We start from the raw sequence: 25113 nt of genomic DNA on the forward strand, positions 1-25113 counted from the left end.
TGGCAGACGCCTTTCCCCTCCATTTTTTTTTTTTGGCAGAGATTTTTTCATCCACATTGATCGATGCGAATGAAGAAATCTGTGCCGTTCATTTTTTTTCTTTCAGCCCAGAGGCTGAACGGAAAAAAAAATCTCATTACCTGTATGCTCAATATAAGGAGAATAGCAGAAACTCCTAATGCTGGCCATACTTGTAATGATTGCGGAGACCCTCAAATGCCAGGGCAGTACAAACACCCCACAACTGACCCCATTTTGGAAAGAAGACACCCCAAGGTATTTGCTGAAGGGCATATTGAGTCCATGAAAGATTGAAATTTTTGTCCTAAGTTAGCGGAAAGTGAGACTTTGTGAGAAAAAACAAAAAAAAATCAATTTCCGCTAACTTATGCGAAAAATTTTTTTTTCTATGAACTTGCCAGGCCCCTCATTGGATACCTTGGGGTGTCTTCTTTCCAAAGTGGGGTCACATGTGGGGTATTTATACTGCCCTGGCTTTTTAGGGGCCCTAAAGCGTGAGAAGAAGTCTGGGATCCAAATGTCTAAAAATGCCCTCCTAAAAGGAATTTGGGCACCTTTGCGCATCTAGGCTGCAAAAAAGTGTGACACATCTGGTATCGCCGTACTCAGAAGAAGTTGGGGAATGTGTTTTGGGGTGTCATTTTACATATACCCATGCTGGGTGAGATAAATATCTTGGTCAAATGCCAACTTTGTATAAAAAAATGGGAAAAGTTGTCTTTTGCCAACATATTTCTCTCACCCAGCATGGGTATATGTAAAATGGCACCCCAAAACACATTCCCCAGCTTCTCCTGAGTACGGCGATACCAGATGTGTGACACTTTTTTGATGCCAAGGTGGGCAAAGGGGCACATATTCCAAAGTGCACCTTTCGGATTTTGCAGGCCATTTTTTACACATTTTGATTGCAAAGTACTTCTCACACATATGGGCCCCTAAATTGCCAGGGCAGTATAACTACCCCACAAGTGACCCCATTTTGGAAAGAAGACACCCCAAGGTGTTCTGTGAGGGGCATGGTGAGTTCCTAGAATTTTTTATTTTTTGTCGCAAGTTAGTGGAATATGAGACTTTGTAAGAAAAAAAAAAAAAAAAAAACATCATCATTTTCCGCTAACTTGTGACAAAAAAAAAAATATTCTAGGAACTCGCAGTGCCCCTCACGGAATACCTTAGGGTGTCTTCTTTCCAAAATGGGGTCACTTGTGGCGTAGTTATACTGCCCTGGCAATTTAGGGGCCCAAATGTGTGAGAAGTACCTTGCAATCAAAATGTGTAAAAAAATGCCCTGCAAAATCCGAAAGGTGCACTTTGGAATATGTGCCCCTTTGCCCACCTTGGCAGCAAAAAAGTGTGACACATCTGGTATCGCCGTACTCAGGAGAAGTTGGGGAATGTGTTTTGGGGTGTCATTTTACATATACCCATGCTGGGTGAGAAAAATATCTTGGTCAAATGCCAACTTTGTATAAAAAAATGGGAAAAGTTGTCGTTTGCCAAGATATTTCTCTCACCCAGCATGGGTATATGTAAAATGACACCCCAAAACACATTCCCCAACTTCTCCTGAGTACGGCGATACCAGATGTGTGACACTTTTTTGATGCCAAGGTGGGCAAAGGGGCGCATATTCCAAAGTGCACCTTTCGGATTTCACCGGTCATTTTTTACAGATTTTGATTGCAAAGTACTTCTCACACATATGGGCCCCTAAATTGCCAGGGCAGTATAACTACGCCACAAGTGACCCCATTTTGGAAAGAAGACACCCCAAGGTATTCCGTGAGGGGCATGGCGAGTTCCTAGAATTTTTTATTTTTTGTCGCAAGTTAGTGGAATATGAGACTTTGTAAGGAAAAAAGAGAAAAAAAAAAAATCATCATTTTCCGCTAACTTGTGACAAAAAATAAAAATTCTAGGAACTCGCAGTGCCCCTCACGGAATACCTTGGGATGTCTTCTTTCCAAAATGGGGTCACTTGTGGCGTAGTTATACTGCCCTGGCAATTTAGGGGCCCAAATGTGTGAGAAGTACCTTGCAATCAAAATGTGTAAAAAATGGCCTGCAAAATCTGAAAGGTGCACTTTGGAATATGCGCCCCTTTGCCCACCTTGGCATCAAAAAAGTGTCACACATGTGGTATCGCCGTACTCAGGAGAAGTTGGGGAATGTGTTTTGAGGTGTCATTTTACATATACCCATGCTGGATGAGAAAAATATCTTGGTCAAATGCCAACTTTGTATAAAAAAATGGGAAAAGTTGTCTTTTGCCAAGATATTTCTCTCACCCAGCATGGGTATATGTAAAATGACACCCCAAAACACATTCCCCAACTTCTCCTGAGTACGGCGATACCAGATGTGTGACACTTTTTTGATGCCAAGGTGGGCAAAGGGGCGCATATTCCAAAGTGCACCTTTCGGATTTCACCGGTCATTTCTTACACATTTTGATTGCAAAGTTCTTCTCACACATTTGGGCCCCTAAATTGCCAGGGCAGTATAACTACCCCACAAGTGACCCCATTTTGGAAAGAAGACACCCCAAGGTATTCTGTGAGGGGCATGGCAAGTTCCTAGAATTTTTTATTTTTTGTCGCAAGTTAGTGCAATATGAGACTTTGTAAGAAAAAAAAAAAAAAAAAAAATCATCATCATTTTCCGCTAACTTGTGACAAAAAATAAAAAGTTCTATGAACTCACTATGCCCATCAGCGAATACCTTAGGGTGTCTACTTTCCGAAATGGGGTCATTTGTGGGGTAGTTATACTGTTTGGGCATTGTAGAACCTCAGGAACATGACAGGTGCTCAGAAAATCAGAGCCGTTTCAAAAAGCGGAAATTCACATTTTTGTACCATAGTTTGTAAATGCTATAACTTTTACCCAAACCATTTTTTTTTTTCCCAAACATTTTTTTTTTATCAAAGACATGTAGAACTATAAATTTAGCGAAAAATTTATATATGGATGTCGTTTTTTTTTGCAAAATTTCACAGCTGAAAGTGAAAAATGTCATTTTTTTGCAAAAAAATCGTTACATTTTGATTAATAACAAAAAAAGTAAAAATGTCAGCAGCAATAAAATACCACCAAATGAAAGCTCCATTAGTGAGAAGAAAAGGAGGTAAAATTCATTTGGGTGGTAAGTTGCATGACCCGAGCGATAAACGGTGAAAGGAGTGTAGTGCCGAAGTGTAAAAAGTGGCCTGGTCATTAAGGGGGTTTCACCTAGCGGGGCTGAAGTGGTTAAAGGGGTTTTCCAGGACCATAATATTGATGACCTATCACTTGCAGCAGTAATGAGTCCTGTCTTTTCCCTGGACTCTGCTGTGGAGGCTCCTACAGCAACCTTTGCTGCAGATGTGAATGTAGCTTGATCAGTCTATCCTGTTTGCTTTTGCCAAATTGATTACTAAAATCTAGAATTTTTCATTAAATGTACTACTCGACTGTAAATAATATCTAACAAGTCTTTCCGGACAAATTATAGTTACAGCAGCAGCAGAATCGCCTCATGAAGATCAATCATGACCTGCGTCACCGCATTACAGTGGTAGAGGCACAAGGGAAATCCCTGATTGAGCAGAAAGTGGAGCTGGAGGCATATCTGCAAGCCAAGGAGCACGAGTCCGGTAATATGAGAATGGAGATTGCAAAACTGAGAGAGAGGTTGAAAGGAGAACCCATGCAAAATGGGGAAGAGAATAAGGAGCCGGTAAGACAGATTACTTTGCAAATAATAGGTTCATATTTTACTAATTGTGCTGCCATCTGGCAATGTTTTGTACCTATGAAAATATTTAGTAGAAAACCTGTCGCCAAAATGTATTTTTTTTTTCTTTTTTTTTTTCTTTATTGCGTTTGTACTCATTCTGCAAGAATATAATATTTAATATTTCACTATGCTTAAAGGGAACCTGTCACCGGGATTTTGGGTATAGAGCTGAGGACATGGGTTGCTAGATGGCCGCTAGCACATCTGCAATATCCAGTCCCCGTAGCTCTGTGTGCTTTTATTGTGTAAAAAAACAGATTTGATACATATGCAAACTAACATGAGATGAGTCCTGTCCCTGACTCATCTCACATACAGGACTCATCTCAGGTTAATTTGCATATGTATCAAATCGTGTTTTTTACACAATAAAAGCACACAGAGCTACGGGGACTGGGTATTGCGGATGGGCTAGCAGCCATCTAGCAACCCATGTCCTCAGCTCTATACACAAAATCCCGGTGACAGGTTCCCTTTAAGGACCCGACTTGTCAGCTTTTATGCATAAAAATGTATCTGTTATTGGCAGCAGACAGTAATCTAATAAACGGCGCATGAATGGTCTGATCATTAATGCTGCTGTTCTTTGTGAGAAAAACGTTATCTGCCAGTTAAAAACAGATCTAATCTGTTTTTATTTTCTGATTCTAATATATAATATAATATAATATATATATATATAAGCAAACAAATAAAGTAAGATTTCCTGCACTGAATCCGGCACCATTCATTTCAATGGGGCTGTGTACATGAGCATTTTTTTTCATGCATCACTTCTGCAATGCTTTAAAATCGCAGCATGTTCTATATTCTGCGCTTGTAACACAGGACCGGCCCCATAGAAGTGAATGGGGCTGCGTGAAAAACGCATTGCATCCGCAAGCAAGTGCGGGTGCGATGCGTTTTTCACTGATGGTTGCTAAGAGATGTTGTTTGTAAACATTCAGTTTTTTATCACGCGCGTGAAAAACGCATCAAAACGCATTGCACCCGTGCGGAAAAAACTGAACAACTAAACACAATCGCAGACAAAACTGACTGAACTTGCTTGCAAAATAGTGCGAGTTTCACTGAACGCATCCTGAGCCAATCCGTCACGCCCGTGTAAACTCAGCCTTAGGCCTCTTTCACACGACCGTTTTTTTTTTTTCCGTTTTGCGGGCTGTTTTTTGCGGTCCGTATACGGAACCATTCATTTCAATGGTTCCGCAAAAAAAAAAACGGAATGTACTCCGCTTGCATTCCGTTTCTGTATTTCCGTTTTTCTGTTCCGTTTAAAGATAGAACATGTCCTATTATTGCCCGCAAATAACGTTCCGTGGCTCCATTCAAGTCAATGGATCCGCAAAAAAACGCAACACATACGGAAATGCATCCGTATGTCTTCCGTATCCGTTCAGTTTTTTGCGGACCCATCTATTGAAACTTTTATGCCCAGCCCAATTTTTTCTATGAAATTACTGTATACTGTATATGCCATACGGAAAAACGGAACGGAAACGGAAACCCAACGGAAACAAAATACGGAACAACGGATCTGTTTAAACACTGAAAAAGCCATACGGTCGTGTGAAAGAGGCCTGGTTTCACACTGGCGTTGCGGATTGGGGCCGGATGCGTTCAGGGTGCGTTCAGTGAAACTCGCACTATTTTGCAAGCAAGTTCAGTCAGTTTTGTCTGCGATTGTGTTTAGTTGTTCAGTTTTTTCCGCACGGGTGCAATGCGTTTTGATGCGTTTTTCACGCGCGTGATAAAAAACTGAATGTTTACAAACAACATCTCTTAGCAACCATCAGTGAAAAACGCATCGCACCCGCACTTGCTTGCGGATGCAATGCGTTTTTCACGCAGCCCCATTCACTTCTATGGGGCCAGGGCTGCGTGAAAAACGCAGAATATAGAACATGCTGCGATTTGCACGCAACGCAGAAGTGATGCGTGAAAAACAACGCTCATGTACACAGACCCATTGAAATAAATGGGTCAGGATTCAGTGCGGGTGCTATGCGTTCACGTCACGCATTGCACCGGCGCGGAAAACTCGCTCGTGTGAAAGAGACCTTAAGGTCCCTTTCACATGAGCGTGATTTCCGCGCGGGTGCCATGCTGTTTTACTATGCATTCTGTATTCAGAATGCTATTATTTTCCCTTATAACCATGTTATAAGGGAAAATAATAATGATCGGGTCTCCATCCCGATCGTCTCCTAGCAACCGTGCGTGAAAATCGCACCGCATCCGTACTTGCTTGCGGATGCTTTGCGATTTTCACGCTTCCCATTCACTTCTATGGGGCCTGCGTCGCGTGAAAATCGGACAATATAGAGCATGCTGCGATTTTCACTCAACGCACAAGTGATGCGTGAAAATCACCGCTCATGTGCACAGCCCCATAGAAATGAATGGGTCAGGATTCAGTGCGGGTGCAATACGTTCACCGCACGCATCGCACCCGCACGGAAAACTCGCCCGTGTGAAAGGGGCCTAAGGCTCCATTCACACGTCCGCAACCTGTTTTGCGGATACACGGAGCCACGGATCCGCAAAACACGGAAAGCGGCAATGTGCTTTCCGCATTTTGCGGACCGCACATTGCCGACACTAATAGAATATGCCTGTTCTTGTCCGCAATTGCGGACAAGAATAGGACATGTTCTATTTTTTTGCGGAAACGGAAGCACGGATGCGGAAGTGCGGATCCGCAAATGTGGATGCGGACAGCACATATTCGGCCCCATTGAAAATGAATGGGTCTGCACCCGTTCCGCAAAATTGCGGAACGGTGGGGATCCATTTTGCGGATGTGTGAATGGACCCTTAGACTGAGTGAACAGGTGAATGTGTGAACAGGATACATGACGCCAATACTTACTGCAAAGCAGTGAATAAGCTCTTAGTGCCCACCTACCAGACGACAAGGTAGCTTCTTATCAGGTGGGACCTACTCTAACATGAAGTGTCCAGCTCCATTTTCACTCTGATATATATGTGTATATATATATATATAATGGGGATTCGCTCTGGTAGACAGGACAAGCGGACGCAGTATAGAGGCAAAGACCAGTTTGTAAGTCAAAAACTGCAGTGTTTTATTCACACTTATGGCAGCAAAATAGTACAACTGCAGTCCATTTGCAGTTTTGGTGTTCGTTCACACCCGGTCGGCATAGCACAGGACAGAGCAGTCCTCCTGAATTCAGGCCTCCAGCCTGGCACAAGGCTCAGATCCCACAGAGATTGCCAGAGCTCCAATGTCAGAGAGAGATCATCACCACCACCTGACACTGCTGGCTGTTTTTTATAGGCCTCTCAAAACCCGGCCTGGAACGTGGGGAGTAGTCACCCACCCAGCACTTTGGCTACTCCCAGTAAAAGCCGTCCCGGATAAGCTTTTACAGCTATACTAAATAGCAAGGTGTCAAACAGCAACAGCTGCTCACACATGAAAACTGTCTCTTATTCCACTGAGACCAGGAACCTCGGTGACACATACCTTCCGTCAACGACGGTCCCTTGCGCCTTCCTAAAAATTGGTGCTGGAGAAACAGGTAAGTATATAATGATTTTTATTTTTAGGCTTTGTAGGAGTTGTCTGAGATTTTTTTTTTATTATCTTGGACTAGGAAATCTTGAAAACTATGCAGGACCTATACAGAAAGTACAGTAGATTGCATAACCCAGCATTCTGCAATGAATAAGCTTTATTTGCTGAAAACCTCAGTTCTGCTGACATGTCTGTTTTAGTAGAAACTTGTGTATAATGGCAGATTTAAAATGCTGGAGCGTATTTACTCACACATATCCGGAAGGAATAACAGAGGAACTGCACAATGCGGAGTTCTAAGGAAAAGTCTGCAAAATTGTTATTTTAAGGGGAGTACAAATAACTAAAATAGACGTGTCAGGACACCTTTTAATTAAAACGGGCTTCTAAAAAGTAGGGCGTGTTTTAAAATAACAGAAAAGCACTTGCTCATCTGTTAGCACGCCAGTCTTTGTTTCCAGCACTGCAGCAGTGACTTTCCTGACTACCCCACATGCTAACCGCGGACAGTCACTGGCTTCAGCAGTCACACAGGGTAGTCAGGGATGTCAACACTTTAGCAAATATATATAATATAATATATATATATATATATATATATATATATATATTAATAATAATATTTTTTTTTTTTTTTTTTTTTTTTTTTTAGCAAAATGGTTGCTCATTAATATGTATTAGGAATACGCCCCCATCTACCCACTTAGGATACATACTTTAACAGCTTCTTCTATATACTAATAGTTGATTGGCATGTCAAACAACCTCCTATTCTTTGCCGTGTGATAATGTACATGATTGGTCCAAGTTCTCATTGAGGCTTCAGACTTTAGACTTCTATCAGGGAGGTTGAGACACAAAATGGAGGCCATGACAGAAAAAAGCAAGAGGCAAACATAGGTCAGAGAGAGAAGGAAGAAGGTAAGTAGAGAGTGATGTGTTCCTCTAACAGAGCATGGAGGACACATCCTCAAGGACAGAGAACAGTCAAACTGCCAGATAGATGCATGGATACATACTTGCATACATAAGCTTGATTGTGTTTTCATGCTTTTGTAGGCCGAAGCTGTAAATGAAGAGTGCATTTTTGACTCCGAGAAAATATCCCTTGACCTCAAAGACTCCAATCGGCCTCGGTTTACATTGCAAGAGCTGAGAGATGTCTTACATGAAAGAAACGAACTGAAAGCCAAAGTCTTTATGCTGCAGGAAGAGCTGGCGTACTATAAAAGGTATTATAAAGCAGTAGGAGTAGTCACTGAATTCTGTGGACCAGAGTGAACGTCTAGATACGCATTTTATTTTCACTGATTTTATTAGATGAAACAATCTAGTGACAACTAACCACATGAGGTACATGTGTCTATCTTCACTGTCCTAATTCTGCACTCTCAAATGTCCTGATGGTATGTTTCCTGTGGAATAAAGCACATCTCTGGTTTGGACAATTCCTGCTCGTTAGAAAAGTCACCAGCAGAACACTTCACCTCCCCTGACATGTCTGTTTTAGCAACTACTTGTACCTAGGGCTGCAACGGTTACTCGATGTAATCGAGACAAAAAATCCTCAATGCAGTTTTCCTGCATCGAGGATTCGTTTTGATCATGTGACCACGGAGCGTGAGTGACTTGAAGCCTATCGCTCACCGCTCCGTGGTCTCCCGTCGGCACCGCGCTGCACTGTCCTGGGGGAGGGGGGGGCATGGCGTGGAGGAGCTGATGGCACTGGGGGGCATGGCGTGGAGGGGCTGATGGCACTGGGGGGCATGGCATGGAGGAGCTGATGGCACTGGGGGGCATGGCATGGAGGGGCTGGCTGATGGCACTGGGGGCATGGCATGGAGGGGCTGGCTGATGGCACTGGGGGACATGGCATGGAGGGGCTGGCTGATGGCACTGGGGGACATGGCATGGAGGGGCTGGCTGATGGCACTGGGGGACATGGCATGGAGGGGCTGGCTGATGGCACTGGGGGACATGGCATGGAGGGGCTGGCTGATGGCACTGGGGGACATGGCATGGAGGGGCTGGCTGATGGCACTGGGGGACATGGCATGGAGGAGCTGGCTGATGGCACTGGGGGACATGGCATGGAGGGGCTGGCTGGTGGCACTGGGGGGGAGCTGCAGTTCAATGGGAGCAGCGCTGCAGTGAAAAGTGTTCCCCCTACAATGTTGACACTACTCTGTAGCTCTTGCATCGACTTCTGGCGGCTCAGCTACACAGAACAGCTAAGTGGTGTGGGTGCAAGCTGCTAGAGACCCCCATTGATCAGCTAGCGATAGGCTATTCTGAGGGCAAGCCATCACTTAAAGGAAAAGTGTCTTCAAATTATTATTTTTTTTGCCAGTCTAAACCAGATAGTGACACACATTTTTTTCTTAATCTGAGCTGCAGACAGCGGAAGATGAGCAGATAGATATATAAATTTTTGTGGGTAAAGATTTAGTATAATTTGTATTTCATTCATTTTAATTCCTGCTCACTCAAGTCAAGGAGGCCATCTCTGTATACACAACCATAGAGGGAAGGCTGTCAGTCACTGGGAGGACCGCCTCCTGGACTTCAAAGACCAGAATACATTTAAATGAATGAAATGCAGGTTATACTGAATCTTTTCTCCTAGAACTATGCATCAATCTGCTCATCTCCTCCTGCTCTATGCTGTTCACATTTTCATAGTGACAGGATCCCTTTAAAGAGGTTGTCTCACCTCCCGCTTTGATCGCTTCCCTTCTGGTCACTGGGCACCCTTTCCTTTGACTGATGGCACAGGTAAGCAGGGTTGGGATGATGTAATCCTGCCCCTTGCATGTATGTGCGTGCTCCCGTGGTCCAGAGGCTGCACGTTCATTACATTAGAAGCCTCGGCACAGCAGACTTTTTACCCTGAAGCTTTCCTACAGTCATCTTTCACAAAATGATAGCAGGCAGTGGCGATCTTTATTACAGGTCCGGGGCTATTTCTGCAGGCCCTGAACCTGTACTACTTTATTCTCTGGTGACTTAACTGTATAGAACAGCACCAGGGCTGTCACGCGTGCAGTGAAGCTGTTCTATAGGAGGAATGAGGTGGCTGGGTGCCAGAGATAAGGTAAGAAGAAAACGAGATGGCCGGGGACAGGAGTGCGAGTGCGCGTGGTCTCTCCTGCTGTTCCCAGCCACCAGAGAGCCACCTGTTACTTGTAGTACGTAAGCATGGCCACCCATAGAAATAATGTCTAAATGGATGGAAAATGAAAGGTGATGGGTACCACAAGCATTATTGAAAAATGATATACATTGAGCTAAAGAGGACCTTTCACCTCTCCTGACATGCCTGTTTAATAACTAAATGCATTCCCCATGTAATAACTATGCTGGAGCAACAATTGTGTCTCCAATTTGTGGTGTTCCTTTATTATTTCTACTAGAAGTTATGAATGAATTGCTAGCAGTCTGCAGTAAGGGTACAGAGGGGTTGCCAGTTGAGGGTGTGTACCTGCTCAGTCTGAAAATGGCAGCACTGACTGGATACAGCGAGACTGTGCAGGACAAACCCCCAACTGGTCACCTCCCCTCTGTACCCTTACTGCAGACTGCTAGCAATTCATTCATAGCTTCTAGTAGAAATAATAAAGAAATGGCACAACATAGAGCCATAAGAACAGATGCTCCAGAATTGTTATTACATGGGGAAGGCATGTAGCTTATAAAACAGGGATGTCAGGAGCTATGACAGGTCCTCTTTAAGTAACTTAAAATACCATTATAAACTTAATATATGGGATATGATGAGGTGAGACGACCCCTATTAACTTTTCTGGAGTGCCACCACTGGTGACATGAACCATTACACAGAACCAATTCAAATCTATAGGTTGCCTGTATAATGCAGGATAGGACAGGTCCTGACTCCTCCAGAAATAAGATGCTCTTTGTAACTGCTCTCCTCCCTCTATAACTCAGAGTTACCTACTAGGGTGTATAGAAATTAGTTGTCTTAACTAGACAGCCCTATTAAAAGTTTGTTTTTTATTTTATAATACTCTACAGTATATTGTCGCGTTGTGAATTATTATAACTAATCTGATTTTGATCATTATACGTTTGTCTTTAGCGAGGAAGCCGATGAGGAGAGCAAGGTTCCACAATCCTCCCCATCCCCGATATTTAGCTCCAAACCTACAAACCCACAAGAATCTGGTATCAAAAGGCTGTAAGTACTGATCTAGTTATTTAATGAGTATTGTATTACATAGTTGTTATTTTGTTAGAAATCTTTATAATAGAATATAACCGAGGATCGGGCGGGTACCCAATTCTTCTCTCCCCTGACATTTGGTATAAAGGAGAGTCAGAAGGTCCTCATACACATTAGCTCTGGCTGACCTTTATCCATTGTGTATGGTCAGCTTTCAAGGACTAAAACTGACGACACTATACATTGAATATATCGTATGTGACTGTTGGCTGGGTTTACCTCATCATGTTTTTGCCATCCATTTAACGTATACAAAAAACGTATACCTTAAAGGGATTCTGTCACTAGGTTTCACCCCCTCCAGATAAAAATATGGTTATGTTCAGGGAGCTTTAACCATTCCTAATGTGGTCTTATAAATGTAATCTGTAGGCTCATTTTGCTAAAAATACGCTATTACTAACCTGTCAGTCATAAAAATAAGGTGCCCAAGGGGATGTAAATGGCTCCAAGCTGCCGCCCTCACCTGCTGCCGTTCGTGCCCAGCGCCGCCTCATAATCTTCTGTGACGCCTCCAGCTCTCCCTCTGTAACATGCTGTGAAAGCCTCCTGCTCGCTCTCTCTCCCTCCTCCCTCTGTAACATCGCAATGTTACAGCAGCAGGAGGCTTTCACAGCATGTTACAGAGGGAGGAGGGAGGCGGGAGGAGGAGAGAGAGAGCGAGCAGGAGGCTTTCACAGCATGTTACAGAGGGAGAGCAGGAGGCGTCACAGAAGATTATGAGGCGGCGCTGGGCACGAACGGCAGCAGGTGAGGGTGGCAGCTTGGAGCCATTTACATCCCCTTGGGCACCTTATTTTTATGACTGACAGGTTAGTAATAGCGTATTTTTAGCAAAATGAGCCTACAGATTACATTTATAAGACCACATTAGGAATGGTTAAAGCTCCCTGAACATAACCATATTTTTATCTGGAGGGGGTGAAACCTGGTGACAGAATCCCTTTAACGTATGCCTCAGATGGATACCACCATAGATTTCCATTGTAAAAAAAAATAAAAAATCACTCTACAGGATGGGAAAGCGTAATGTGCTTCTTTGCTTTTGTATGCCCCCCCCCCCCATTGTATACGTTAAACGGATGGCAAAAACGTGACCTGAACCCACCCTAAGTGTTGGATCAGAATAGTGTCAAGTATGTTCCTGGCAATTGTGAATGCTTATGAGAATGAGCTGTGAACAACCTATGTAGCGGCTGGAGCATTGTTCAGTGTGCGTGATTAGACCTACTGTAAGATTTATAGGGACATTGATATTTTAGCTATCATCACATGCTGTAGAGCTTTGTCCTTGTTAAAGGGGTTCTATCTCATTGATGGGAATCCCACACCCTGCATCCTCACTGATCAGCTTTTCCGCAGTTCTGGTACTACACATTTCTGTCCATTGTGTAGTGTTCGGAGCTGGTAACTGCAGCACTGCTCCCATCTATGTCAGTGGACACTACACAATGCATAGAGCTGTGTCCGGCACGGACTTCCAGCACCGGAGCTTCTGATGAGGGGCAGGGTGTCAACCCTCGCCAATCAGATATTGATGGCCTATCCTAAGAAAAGGCCATTTAAGATAAAAATACTAGAAAACCCCTTTTATTTCTGAGATCACAAAGGAATACAATTTAGAGACCTTCAGCCGATAATGAAATCCTGACTGCTCCATATTTACACTAACTGTATGCATCCTTTCTCCTGCCTTCGGGCATGGCAGGAAATAGTGGCTTCACACTTTCTGTTGTCAGCCATATTGGCTACCATATTCCCTAACTGTTTTTTTTTGTTTGTTTTTTTGTCACTGAAAGAGTCCTCCCCACGCCTGGTCCCTCTGGCAGTCAGTTGCAGACGTTCTTACCCTTCACATCCCCTATGGTTCAGTGAACGTGACATTGTGTCAGCAGGGATGTGTCCAACAGATCAGAACCACAAATTTTTCCTTATCCACCTAGCATGCAGACAACAAGAACTGAATAGTCCGAGATGATTATGTGCCCAGCACTACTTTCCCCTCACATAGCATTGGTTTCTTTCTATATTGCCTGAAATCAGTGACATACAGTGCCTTCAGAAAGTCTTCAGACCCTTTCACTTTTTTGACATTTTGTTATGTTGCGGACTTGTGGTAAAATAAAAATAAAGTCCCCCCTCCCCATCAATCAGCACTCAATACCCCATAATGACAACATGAAAAAAAAAAATGTTGGAAATCGTTACTTTAATTATTAAAAACTAAAGTCTTGCAGTGACCTAAGTATTCAGACTCTTTACTAAGAACTTAGTTGAAGCACATTTGGCAGCGATTACAGCCTCCTGTCTTCTTTGGTAAGATGCCACAAGGTTTGCACACCTATATTTGAGGATTTTCTGGGATTCTTCTCTGCAAATCCTCTCAAGCTCTGTCAGGGTGGATGGGAACCGTTGGTGGACAGTCATTTTTCAGGTCTCTCCATTTATGTTCATTTTGATCAAAGTCAGTGCTCTGGCTGGGCCACTCAGGGACATTCACTGTGTTGTCTTGGCCCAGTCTGAGGTTCAGAGCACTCTGGATCAGGTTTTCATTAAGAATATGTCTCTACACTGCTCTGTTCAGCTTCCCCTCAACTCTGACAAGTCTCTCTGTCCCAACTGCTGAAAACCACCCACTGCATGATTGTGCCTCCACCATGCTTCACTGTAGGGATGGTATTGGGTAGGTGATGAGCAGGGTCTGGTTTCCTCAAGACATGAGGCTTAGAATTTAGGCCAAAAAGTTTAATCTTGGTTTCATCAGTTTAGAGAATCTTGTTTCTCAGAGTCTGAGAGTCCTTTAGCTGCTTCTTTGAAAGCTCCAGGTGGGCTTTTATGTATCTTTTAATGAGTAGAGGCTTCTTTCAGGCACCTTTGCCATGAAGCCCAGATTGGTGGAACGCTGCAGTGATGGTTGAACTACTAGAAGTTTCTTCTACCTACACACAGGATCTCTGGAGCTCAGCCAGAATGACCATTGGCTTCTTGTTCATATCCCTTACCAAAGCCCTTCTCCCCTAATTACTTAGTTTGGTGGGGCAGCCAGCTCGAGGAAGAGTTCTGTTTGTTCCAAACTTCTTCCATTTAAGAACTTTCAAGGCCTCTTTGCTCTTAAAGGGGTTGTGTCACTTCAGGAAGTGGCATTTATCATGTAGAGAAAGTTAATACAAGGCACCCTGCAATCCAGCAGCAATGGTTAATAATACAATAATACATTAGTAAGTGCCTTGTATTAAAGGGGTTGTCCGGGATTGGGGACATGGGTCTACATGTACAATGGTCCCCTAAATATTACATTCATGCCTGTCCTTCCCTTACCAGACATTTCTGATGGCCCTTTTTCACTTCACAAATTTTCAGCCGGAAGTGCAGTTTCTATCAGTCAGTGACGTACCGGGTCCCTTTCTGCATAGCGAAGCCTCTCCTTCCGCTTCACAAGGAGCCCGGTGACGTCACCGTCAGCCTCTAATTATTCCAAGCGCATGGAGGGGCAGTAACTATGCGGCAACAGAAGCACCAAGCCACGCCCCCTCACTACGCAAAGCCACGCCCCTCGCCGAGCAGGGCGCATTCTTAGTAAGGAAGGAGGCGTTTAGCTGCGCTGGGACCCAGAAAGCATTGAGGCAGGAAGTTACCGCACACATAAACAGAAAGGTAAACAATCAGTGGGGGACTGTAGGAGCCCTGCTGAAGTGTAAAAATACCTAAAAACATCTGGGGGGGGACCTTCAAACCGCTATTAATAGTGATTTAACTGGTTTTAAAAAAAAATCTTGATCCCGGACAACCCCTTTAACTTTCTCTACATATGGTAAGTGAGACAACCCCTTTAAGAACTTTCAGTGCAGCTGAAATCTTTTGTCCACTTCTCCAAATCTGTGCCTCCACACAATCCTGTCTCTGGGCTCTACAAGCTGTTCTTTCCTCCTCATAGCTTGGTTTTAACTCTGATATGCATTGTCAGACCTTTATATAGACAGGGCTGTATCTTTCCAAATCATTTCCAATCAACTAAAGAAAAATGGAGGCCCCAAAGCTAAATTTCAAGAGTCATAGCAAAGGGTCATTATGGAGATGTGACATTTTTGTTTTTCCTTTTTAATAAATTAGCAAATATTGCTGAAATTATGTTTCCATTATTATTATTATTATTATTATTATTATTATTATTATTATTAGGTATTGAGTGCAGATTTTTGTATTTTAACACAAGCCCGCAACATAACAAAATGTGAGTGTGAAGACTTTCTGAATGCATTATAAGACTGGGTGTATTCTGCCTATGATGCAGCACATAGAGACTGGCATAAAACATTCAGTAGTTACAAATCGGTTGATGGGGAATCGAGATCCCCCAATCCTGCACCAATGTTGGATGACCCCTGCTTCTTAAAGGGGTTCTGCCGGTCAGCTGTTTGAGAAGGCAGAGGCGCTGGCAGTAGCGCAGCAACCTTCTCGCTGTTTACCGCAGGACCAGTGACGTCACGACTAATATCATTGGGATAGCCGGGGCTAAGCTATGTTCACTTGAATGGAGCTTAGCCCCGCCTAGGTCATTGATACTAGTCCCGACGTCACTGGGTAAACGGCGAGAAGGCCGCAGCACTACTGCCAGCGCCGCTGCCTTCTCAAACAGCTGATCGTCAGGGGTCCCTGGTGTTGGACCTCCGCTGATCTATCCAGAGGATAGATCATCAGTTTAAAAAAACTGCAGAACCCCTTTAAGTCAGTAATTTAGATAATCTGCTTATATGAAGTAATTGCTGCTTAGTTACTAAATATATCTGTTGGATCATTGTACTTCATTTAGTATATTGTTAAATTCATGGATACAGTAGACATTAACCTGGAAATGGATTTGACAGGAAATAGGAACTGCAGATCATCGATGTACTGTAGGTCCAAGGGGGACAACTTAATTTGACAAACACAAATGGTTATATATATATATATATATATATATATATATATATATATTAGTTGCAAGAAAAAGTATGTGAACCCTTTGGAATGATATGGATTTGATCTTCATCTAAGTCACAACAATAGACAATCACAGTCTACTTAAACTAAGAACACACAAATAATTAAATGTTACCATGTTTTCTTTGAACACACCATGTAAACATTCACAGTGCAGGTGGAAAAAGTATGTGAACCCCTAGACTGATGACATCTCCAAGAGCTAATTGGAGCGAGGTGTCAGCCAACTGGAGTCCAATTAATGAGATGAGATTGGAGGTGTTGGTTACAGCTGCCCTGCCCTATAAAAAAAAAACACACACCAGTTCTGGGTTTGCTTTTCACAAGAAGCATTGCCTGATGTGAATGATGCCTTGCACAAAAGAGCTCTCAGAAGACCTACGATTAAGAATTGTTGACTTGCATAAAGCCGGAAAGGGTTATAAAAGTATCTCCAAAAGCCTTGCTGTTCATCAGTCCACGGTAAGACAAATTGTCTATAAATGGAGAAAGTTCAGCACTGCTGCTACTCTCCCTAGGAGTGGCCGTCTTGTAAAGATGACTGCAAGAGCACAGCGCAGACTGCTCAATGAGGTGAAGAAGAATCCTAGAGTGTCAGCTAAAGACTTACAAAAGTCTCTGACATATGCTAACATCCCTGTGAGCGAATCTACGATACATAAAACACTAAACAAGAATGGATTTTCATGGGAGGATACCACAGAGGAAGCCACTGCTGTCCAACAAAAACATTGCTGCACGTTTACAGTTTGCACAAGAGCACCTGGATGTTCCACAGCAGTATTGGCAAAATATTCTGTGGACAGATAAAACCAAAGTTGAGTTGTTTGGAAGAAACACACAACACTATGTGTGGAGAAAAAGAGGCACAGCACACCAACATCAAAACCTCATCCCAACTGTGAAGTATGGTGGTGGGGGCATCATGGTTTGGGGCTGCTTTGCTGCGTCAGGGCCTGGACGGATTGCTATCAGCGAAGGAAAAATGAATTCCCAAGTTTATCAAGACATTTTGCAGTAGAACTTAAGGCCATCTGTCCACCAGCTGAAGCTCAACAGAAGATGGATGTTGCAGCAGGACAACTACCCAAAGCATAGAAGTAAATCAACAACAGAATGGCTTAAACAGAAGAAAATACGCCTTCTGGAGTGGCCCAGTCAGAGTTCTGACCTCAACCCGATTGAGATGCTGTGGCATGACCTCAAGAAAGCGATTCACACCAGATATCCCAAGAATATTGCTGAACTGAAACAGTTCTGTAAAGAGGAATGGTCAAGAATTACTCCTGACCGTTGTGTACGTCTGATCTGCAACTGCAGGAAACGTTTGGTTGAAGTTATTGCTGCCAAAGGAGATTCAACCAGTTATTAAATCCAAGGGTTCACATACTTTTTCCACCTGCACTGTGAATGTTTACATGTTGTGTTCAATAAAAACATGGTAACATTTAATTCTTTGTGTGTTATTAGTTTAAGTAGACTGTGATTGTCTATTGTTGTGACCAAGGCCTCTTTCACACTTGCGTTGTCCGGATCCGGCGTGTACTCCACTTGCCGGAATTACATGCCGGATCCGGAAAAACGCAAGTGTACTGAAAGCATTTGAAGACGGATCCGTCTTCAAAATGCGTTCAGTGTTACTATGGCAGCCAGGACGCTATTAAAGTCCTGGTTGCCATAGTAGGAGCGGGGAAGCGGTATACTTACAGTCCGTGCGGCTCCCGGGGCGCTCCAGAATGACGTCAGAGCGCTCCATGCGCATGGATTTTTGGCCGGAGCAAAAAGCGCAGCATGCTGCGGTATTTTCTCCGGCCAAAAAACATTCCGTTCCGGAACTGAAGAAATCCTGATGCATCCTGAACGGATTTCACTCCATTCAGAATGCATTAGGATAAAACTGATCAGGATTCTTCTGGCATAGAGCCCCGACGACTGAACTCTATGCCGGAAGAAAAGAACGCAAGTGTGAAAGAGCCCTTAGATGAAGATCAGATCACATTTTATGACCAATTTGTGCAGAAATCCATATCATTCCAAAGGGTTCACATACTTTTTCTTGCAACTGTGTGTGTGTGTGTATATGTATATATATTCCAAATAAATGTAACGCAGCACTCCTTAGATAAAAAGTGAAAAAATACAAAATTTATTCAACACATGTTGATACAGGCAACGTTTCAGCTCTCTCACAGAGCCATTATCAAGCCAAACCACTTGGCTTGATAATGGCTCTGTGAGAGAGCTGACACGTTGCCTGTATCAACATGTGTTGAATAAATTTTGTATTTTTTCACTTTTTATCTAAGGAGTGCTGCGTTACATTTATTTGGATTGTGTTTGGACCCCAGGACCCGGGGGAAAACGCTGGCACCTGAATCATTTGCATCACTTGAAGTGATATATATAACTTTTTTTATTTTATTTATTTTTTACTCATTTTCACAGTAAATGTGTTTATGAATGATGGTAGATCAGACATAAAATTGACCATATAATAAGATATATCACTGTATTCAAGTCAGTACAAGTACGAGATAGAATAAGTGTGAGAAAGAAACAATGATGATTATGACCTTGATGCTTAAAGAGGACCTGTCACCACTCCTGAAATGCCTAATTTAATAGCTTCATGCATTCCCCATGTAATAACAATTCTGGGGCATCTATTCTTATGGCTCTGTTTTGCCATTCCTTTATTATTTCTACTAGAAGTTATGAATTAATTGCTAGCAGTCTGCAGTAATGGTACAGAGGGGTGGTAACCAGTTGGGGGGGGGGGGGGGGGGTGTACCTGCACAGTCTGAAAATGGCAGCACTGATTGGATAGAATGAGTCTGTGCCGGGACACCACCCCAACTAGTTACCACACTCTGTGCCCTTACTGCAGACTGCTAGCAATTCATTCATAACTTCTAGATGAAATAATAAAGGTATGAAACCTATAGAAACATATACAATGTGTCGGCAGATAAGAACCATTTGGCCCATCTAGTCTGCCCAATATATCTGAATCCTATGAATAGTCCCTGGCCCTATCTTATATGAAGGATAGCCTTATGCCTATCCCATGCATGCTTAAACTCCTTCACTGTATTTGCAGCTAGCACTTCTGCAGGAAGGCTATTCCATGCATCCACTACTCTCTCAGTAAAGTAATACTTCCTTATATTACTTTTAAACCTTTGCCCCTCTAATTTAAAACGGTGTCCTCTTGTGGTAGTTTTTCTTCTTTTAAATATGCTCTCCTCCTTTACCGAGTTGATTCCCTTTATGTATTTAAAAGTTTCTATCATATCCCCTCTGTCTCATCTTTCTTCCAAGCTATACATATTAAGGTCTTTTAACCTTTCCTGGTAAGTTTTATCCTGCAATCCATGGACCAGTTTAGTAGCTCTTCTCTGAACTCTCTCTAGAGTATCTATATCCTTCTGGAGATATGGCCTCCAGTACTGCGCACAATACTCCAAGTGAGGTCTCACCAGTGTTCTGTACAGCGGCATAAGCACTTCACTCTTTCTACTGCTTATACCTCTCCCTATACATCCAAGCATTCTGCTGGCATTTCGTGCTGCTCTATTACATTGTCTTTAAGTCTTCTGAAATAATTACTCCTAAATCCCTTTCCTCAGATACTGCGGTCAGGACTGTGTCAAATATTCTATATTCTGCCCTTGGGTTTTTACGCCCCAGGTGCATTATCTTGCACTTATCCACATTAAATTTCAGTTGCCAGAGTTCTGACCATTCTTCTAGTTTTCCTAAATCCTTTTCCATTTGGCGTTTTCCTCCAGGAACATCAACCCTGTTACATATCTTTGTGTCATCAGCAAAAAGACACACCTTAACACCGAGGCCTTTTGCAATATCACTTATGAAGATATTAAACAAAATTGGTCCCAGTACAGATCCCTGTGGAACCCCACTGGTAACATGACCTTGTTTTGAATGTTCTCCATTGACTACAACCCTCTGTTGTCTGTCACTCAGCCACTGCCTAATCCACTCAACAATATGGGAGTCCATGCTCAATGATTGCAGTTTATTGATAAGTCTTCTATGTGGGACAGTGTCAAAAGCCTTACTAAAATCTAGATATGCGATGTCTACTGCACCTCCACCGTCTATTATTTTAGTCACCCAGTCAAAAAAATCTAAGATTTGTTTGACATGATCTCCCTGAGGTAAACCCATGTTGTTTTTCATCTTGCAATCCATGGGATTTTAGATGTTCCACAATCCTATCCTTTAATAGGGTTTCCATTAATTTGCCTACTATTGATGTCAGACTCACTGGTCTATAGTTGCTTGATTCCTCCCTACTACCTTTCTTGTGAATGGGCACGACATTTGCCAATTTCCAATCTTCCGGGACGACCGACTCCTGTTACTAATGATTGGTTAAATAAATCTGTTAACGGTTTTGCCAGCTCACCACTAAGCTCTTTTAATAATTTTGGGTGTATCTCATCAGGCCCCTGTGACTTATTTGTCTTCACTTTAGACAGCAAACTTAGAACATCTTCCTCTGTAAAGACACATGCATCAAATGATTTATTAGTCATCCTTTCTAGTGGAGGTCCTTCTCCTTCTTTTTCTTTTGTAAAACCTGAACAGAAGTATTCATTAAGGCAGTCGGCTAGCCCTTTATTCTCTTCTACATACCTTCCGTCCTTTGTTTTTAATTTAGTTATTCCTTGTTTTAATTTCCTTTTTTCATTTATATATCTGAAGAATGTCTTATCCCCTTTTTTCATAGACTGAGCTAGTTTTTCTTCTGCCTGCGCTTTAGAAGTTCTTATAACTTGCTTGGCCTCTTTCTGCCTAATCTTGTAGATTTCCTTATCTTCATTGCTCTGTTTTTTTTTATAATTACAAAATGCTAGCTTTTTATTTTTAATGATTTGGGCCACTTCTGCTGAGTACCACAGTGGTCTCTTCCTTTTTTTGCTTTTACTGACAAGTCTAATGCAATTTTCTGTTGCCTTCAATAATGCACCTTTTAAGTAGTCCCATTTCTCCTGGACTCCATGTAATCCGTTCCAGTCTGATAAGGACTCATTTATGACTAATTTCATTTTATCATCTATGGTACAACATAGAGCCATAAGAACAGATGCTCCAGAATTGTTATTACTTGGGGAAATGCATGAAGCTATTAAAACAGGCATGTCAGGAGTGGTGACAGGTCCTCTTTAAACAGTTTTATCCATTTGAAGGTTTGCACCATTTCTAAGTTTTTTTATTTGATAAGGAGACGATTGGTGGTGGCTGACTCCAAGCAAGAGAAGAGGTGAAGATAGTGAGGCAGGAAAGCTCAGACATATGAGGCCGAGATGTCATTCAATAGATGATCTGGGACACCTGAAGAGTTAGGGAGTATAGAGAACCCAGAACGTCACACAATCTATGGGGTTGTATGGATTTCATGACCTGCCCTGGTAGTTCTCCCACCTTGTCATGTCCGACCCAAAGCTTCTCTCATTTAATAGAGTCAACTTCTCAGAGGGATGTTTAACTTAACAAAGTATTTTATATTAAAAAGGTAAAGTCTTCCATTATTAATGAATTATTGGTATAAACCAGTATAAATATTATTCAGAACAGTTCCCAGAGGACTTCCAGCTTACCATACAGCTACAGGTTATTTTCCACTGATGGAACTTGCTTGAAATTACTGGACTCTACCCTATTTTTTGTTTGTTTTTCTACTAGGCCAGAGTTGAAAATAGTACCTGGTACTTTTATGATACCTTGGAGGTTTCAAGCCAGCTATAAGCTGGTACCATGAGGTCACTTGACCACTTTGTTGACTAGTGATTGGTTCGAAAGAATCTCCACTACATTGGTTCCAGCTACATGGAGGGCTACCATGTCCACAGTGGTAAACAAACTACCTGGAACCAAAACTGAGTATAACTGAGTAGAGTAAGGTAGAGGTAGTACCATGCACTGGAAAAGTGGCTTCTAATATTGAATTGTGTGGGTGCTGACACAAGAAGCAAATGAGAGGTAATCCTGTTGATCAGTGTGCATATACCTACGTATTCTTCATTATTTTAGCAACCTTATTCTTTCCTAAATAATATTATATCTTTGAAACCAACAGAGTTTCCTCAGATGGATTATGGATTAAAAAATGTTGTGGATATAATATGAAGTTGTTTTTATTTTTTGTAGTGATGAGTTCCCCACAATATACAGTTATTGGCTTATTTTCACATCATGGCTTGTCTGTGTCCTCTCTATGATCACCTTGTCCAGGTAACAAGGCCTTCCTTTTCCTTCCTCATGGCTTCCATAGTCCGTGAGCATGTATTGAAACTGCATGATCCTGATGTGCCTCATCAGTGTGTCATCCTGTCATGTCTCCTTAACAGTTTTACACAATTATGTGTAAAATTGTTGTTCATCTGCAACTCCTATTTCCTCAGTAACCCTGTAGACCCCAGAGTCATTGCTCACACATAGTAGAGAAGTTTAAAGGGCATCTTTCAGCAGATTTGTACCTATGAAACCAGCTGACCTGTTACATGTGTGCTTGGCAGCTGAAGGCATGTGTTGGGCCCATGTTCATATGCTGCGAAAAATGATGTTTAAATATATACAAATGAGGCCCTAGGGGCAACAGGGGCATTGCCAATATTCCTAGAGACTCTGCTCTCTCTGCAACTGCCGCTCCCTCTGCACTTTGACAGGGACAGGCAGTGTAAACGTGATCTTGTCTGGCCCTGACTTCTCCTAAAGTCAAAGTGGAGAGGGCGCTGCAGTTACAGAGAAAACATAGCCTCCAGGTGTATTGACAACGCCCCCGTTGCTCCTAGAAGCTCATTTGCATATAGTAAAACATAATTTTTCTCAGCTATGTGGGCACATATGAACATGGGACAGACACAGATGCCTTCAGCTGCCAAGCGCACAAGCAACAGGTCAGCCAGTTTTATGGGTACAAATCTGCTGACAGATGCCCTTTAAACCCTTGAGAACCTCCAAGTCCAGGCTTTAAACATGGCGCCCGCTCGCCTGTGCAACGGGCGCCATAGCCGCTGGGTTTCTGCTATTTTAAATAGCAGAGACCCGTGGCACATGTATGCGATCAGCCATAAGGCTGATTTCATACATTTTCCCCTTCAGATGCCGTGGAAAAATGTGACCACAGCATTTGAGCAGTCCGGAGGCGGAAGCTTCCGCTCCGGTAACAGCGTTCCCTGGCTGAGATCGGGAAACCTGTTACATTGCTAAAATAGCCCGAAGCCTCAAGCAGGCTTCGGAGTCTTTCAGGAATATACCAATACAGGTGGCAGCAAATGAAATGTAATGTTCAATGATGGCTATATGGCCATCAATGAACACAATGGGCAATCTAATGATTGCCAGTTATTGTCACCCAAGGTGACTTAAAATAAAAAGTAAAACAACGTTTTTACAAATATGAAAAAAATAAAATAAAATAAAAAAATAAAATAAAATAAAATATATATATATATATATATATATATATATATATATATATATACATACCGGTAGTCCAAATCACCATCCTTAAAATAAAAATACTTAAAGGGGTTGTCCGGGTTCAGAGCTGAACCCGGACATACCTCTATTTTCACCCAGGCACCCCCCCCTGATTTGAGCATCGGAGCAGTTCATGCTCCGATGCTCAGCTTTGCCTTGCGCTAAATCGCGCAGGGCAAAGGCATTTTCAAGAGTTCCGGTGACGTCACCGACACTGATGGGCGGGCTTTACTGCTGCCCTAGCCAGTAAAACGGCTAGGGCAGCGCTAAAGCACGCCCATCTGAGCCGGTGACGTCACCGAATACACTGTTGTGTAAACAAAAGAGCCCTTGCCCTGCGCGATCTAGCGCAGGGCAAGGGAGCGCATCGGAGCATAAGATGCTCCGATGCCAACATCAGGGGTGCTGCCTGGGTAAAAATAAGGGTATGTCCGGGTTTTGTCACTTCAACTACCCAATAATTTATTTTATAAAAATTGATCAAAAAGTTGCACACACTTCAAATTGGTATCACTGAAAAGTACAGATTGTCCTGCAAAAAATGAGCCCTCACACAGCCCCGTTCATATAACTACAAAAAAGTTATAGGGGTCAGAATATGTTTATACATTTTTTATTTCTCCTAAATGAGCTAAATCCCGCTTATCAGTGCCGGTGACATCACCGTGCACACTGCTGGGAGGAAGTTTCCGCCCGGCAGTGTGTTATTGAAAACAAGAGACCTTTCCCTGCACAATTTAGCGCAGGGCAAAGGAGCGCATCGGAGCATAAGATGCTCCGATGCTAGCCTCAAGGGGGCTGCCTGGGTGAAAATGGAGGTATGTCCGGGTTCAGCTCTGAACCCGGACAACCCCTTGAAGCTGGAGGGAAAGCTGGGTTGTAAAGAAAAGAGATCATAGAGGAGTGCTGAGAGGCTAAGGCAAATCAGCTGTGGCAGGTGTCCTATATGTGTTTGGTAAAGGCCATAGGCCCCAGGAGGGGAGTGTGGGGGGCCACGGGGGTCCGGTGTCATAGCAGGGTGTGTGGATG

At 42.9% G+C, this 25113-nt stretch overlaps 1 protein-coding gene across 2 annotated transcripts in view; it reads left to right on the plus strand.

Annotated features, from left to right (window-relative positions):
- Nucleotides 1-25113, plus strand: part of RILPL1 (Rab interacting lysosomal protein like 1) — a 64931-nt gene that overhangs the window by 19396 nt on the left and 20422 nt on the right. For both annotated transcript variants that reach the window (XM_044275694.1, XM_044275695.1), the window contains exons 4-6: nt 3518-3742; nt 8406-8578; nt 11446-11544. In XM_044275694.1, coding sequence (XP_044131629.1) covers nt 3518-3742; nt 8406-8578; nt 11446-11544 — 497 coding nt within the window. The remainder of the gene's footprint in view (nt 1-3517; nt 3743-8405; nt 8579-11445; nt 11545-25113) is intronic.

The sequence above is a fragment of the Bufo gargarizans genome, chromosome 1 (genome assembly GCF_014858855.1).
Source record: "Bufo gargarizans isolate SCDJY-AF-19 chromosome 1, ASM1485885v1, whole genome shotgun sequence".
Taxonomy (NCBI): Eukaryota; Metazoa; Chordata; class Amphibia; order Anura; family Bufonidae; genus Bufo; species Bufo gargarizans.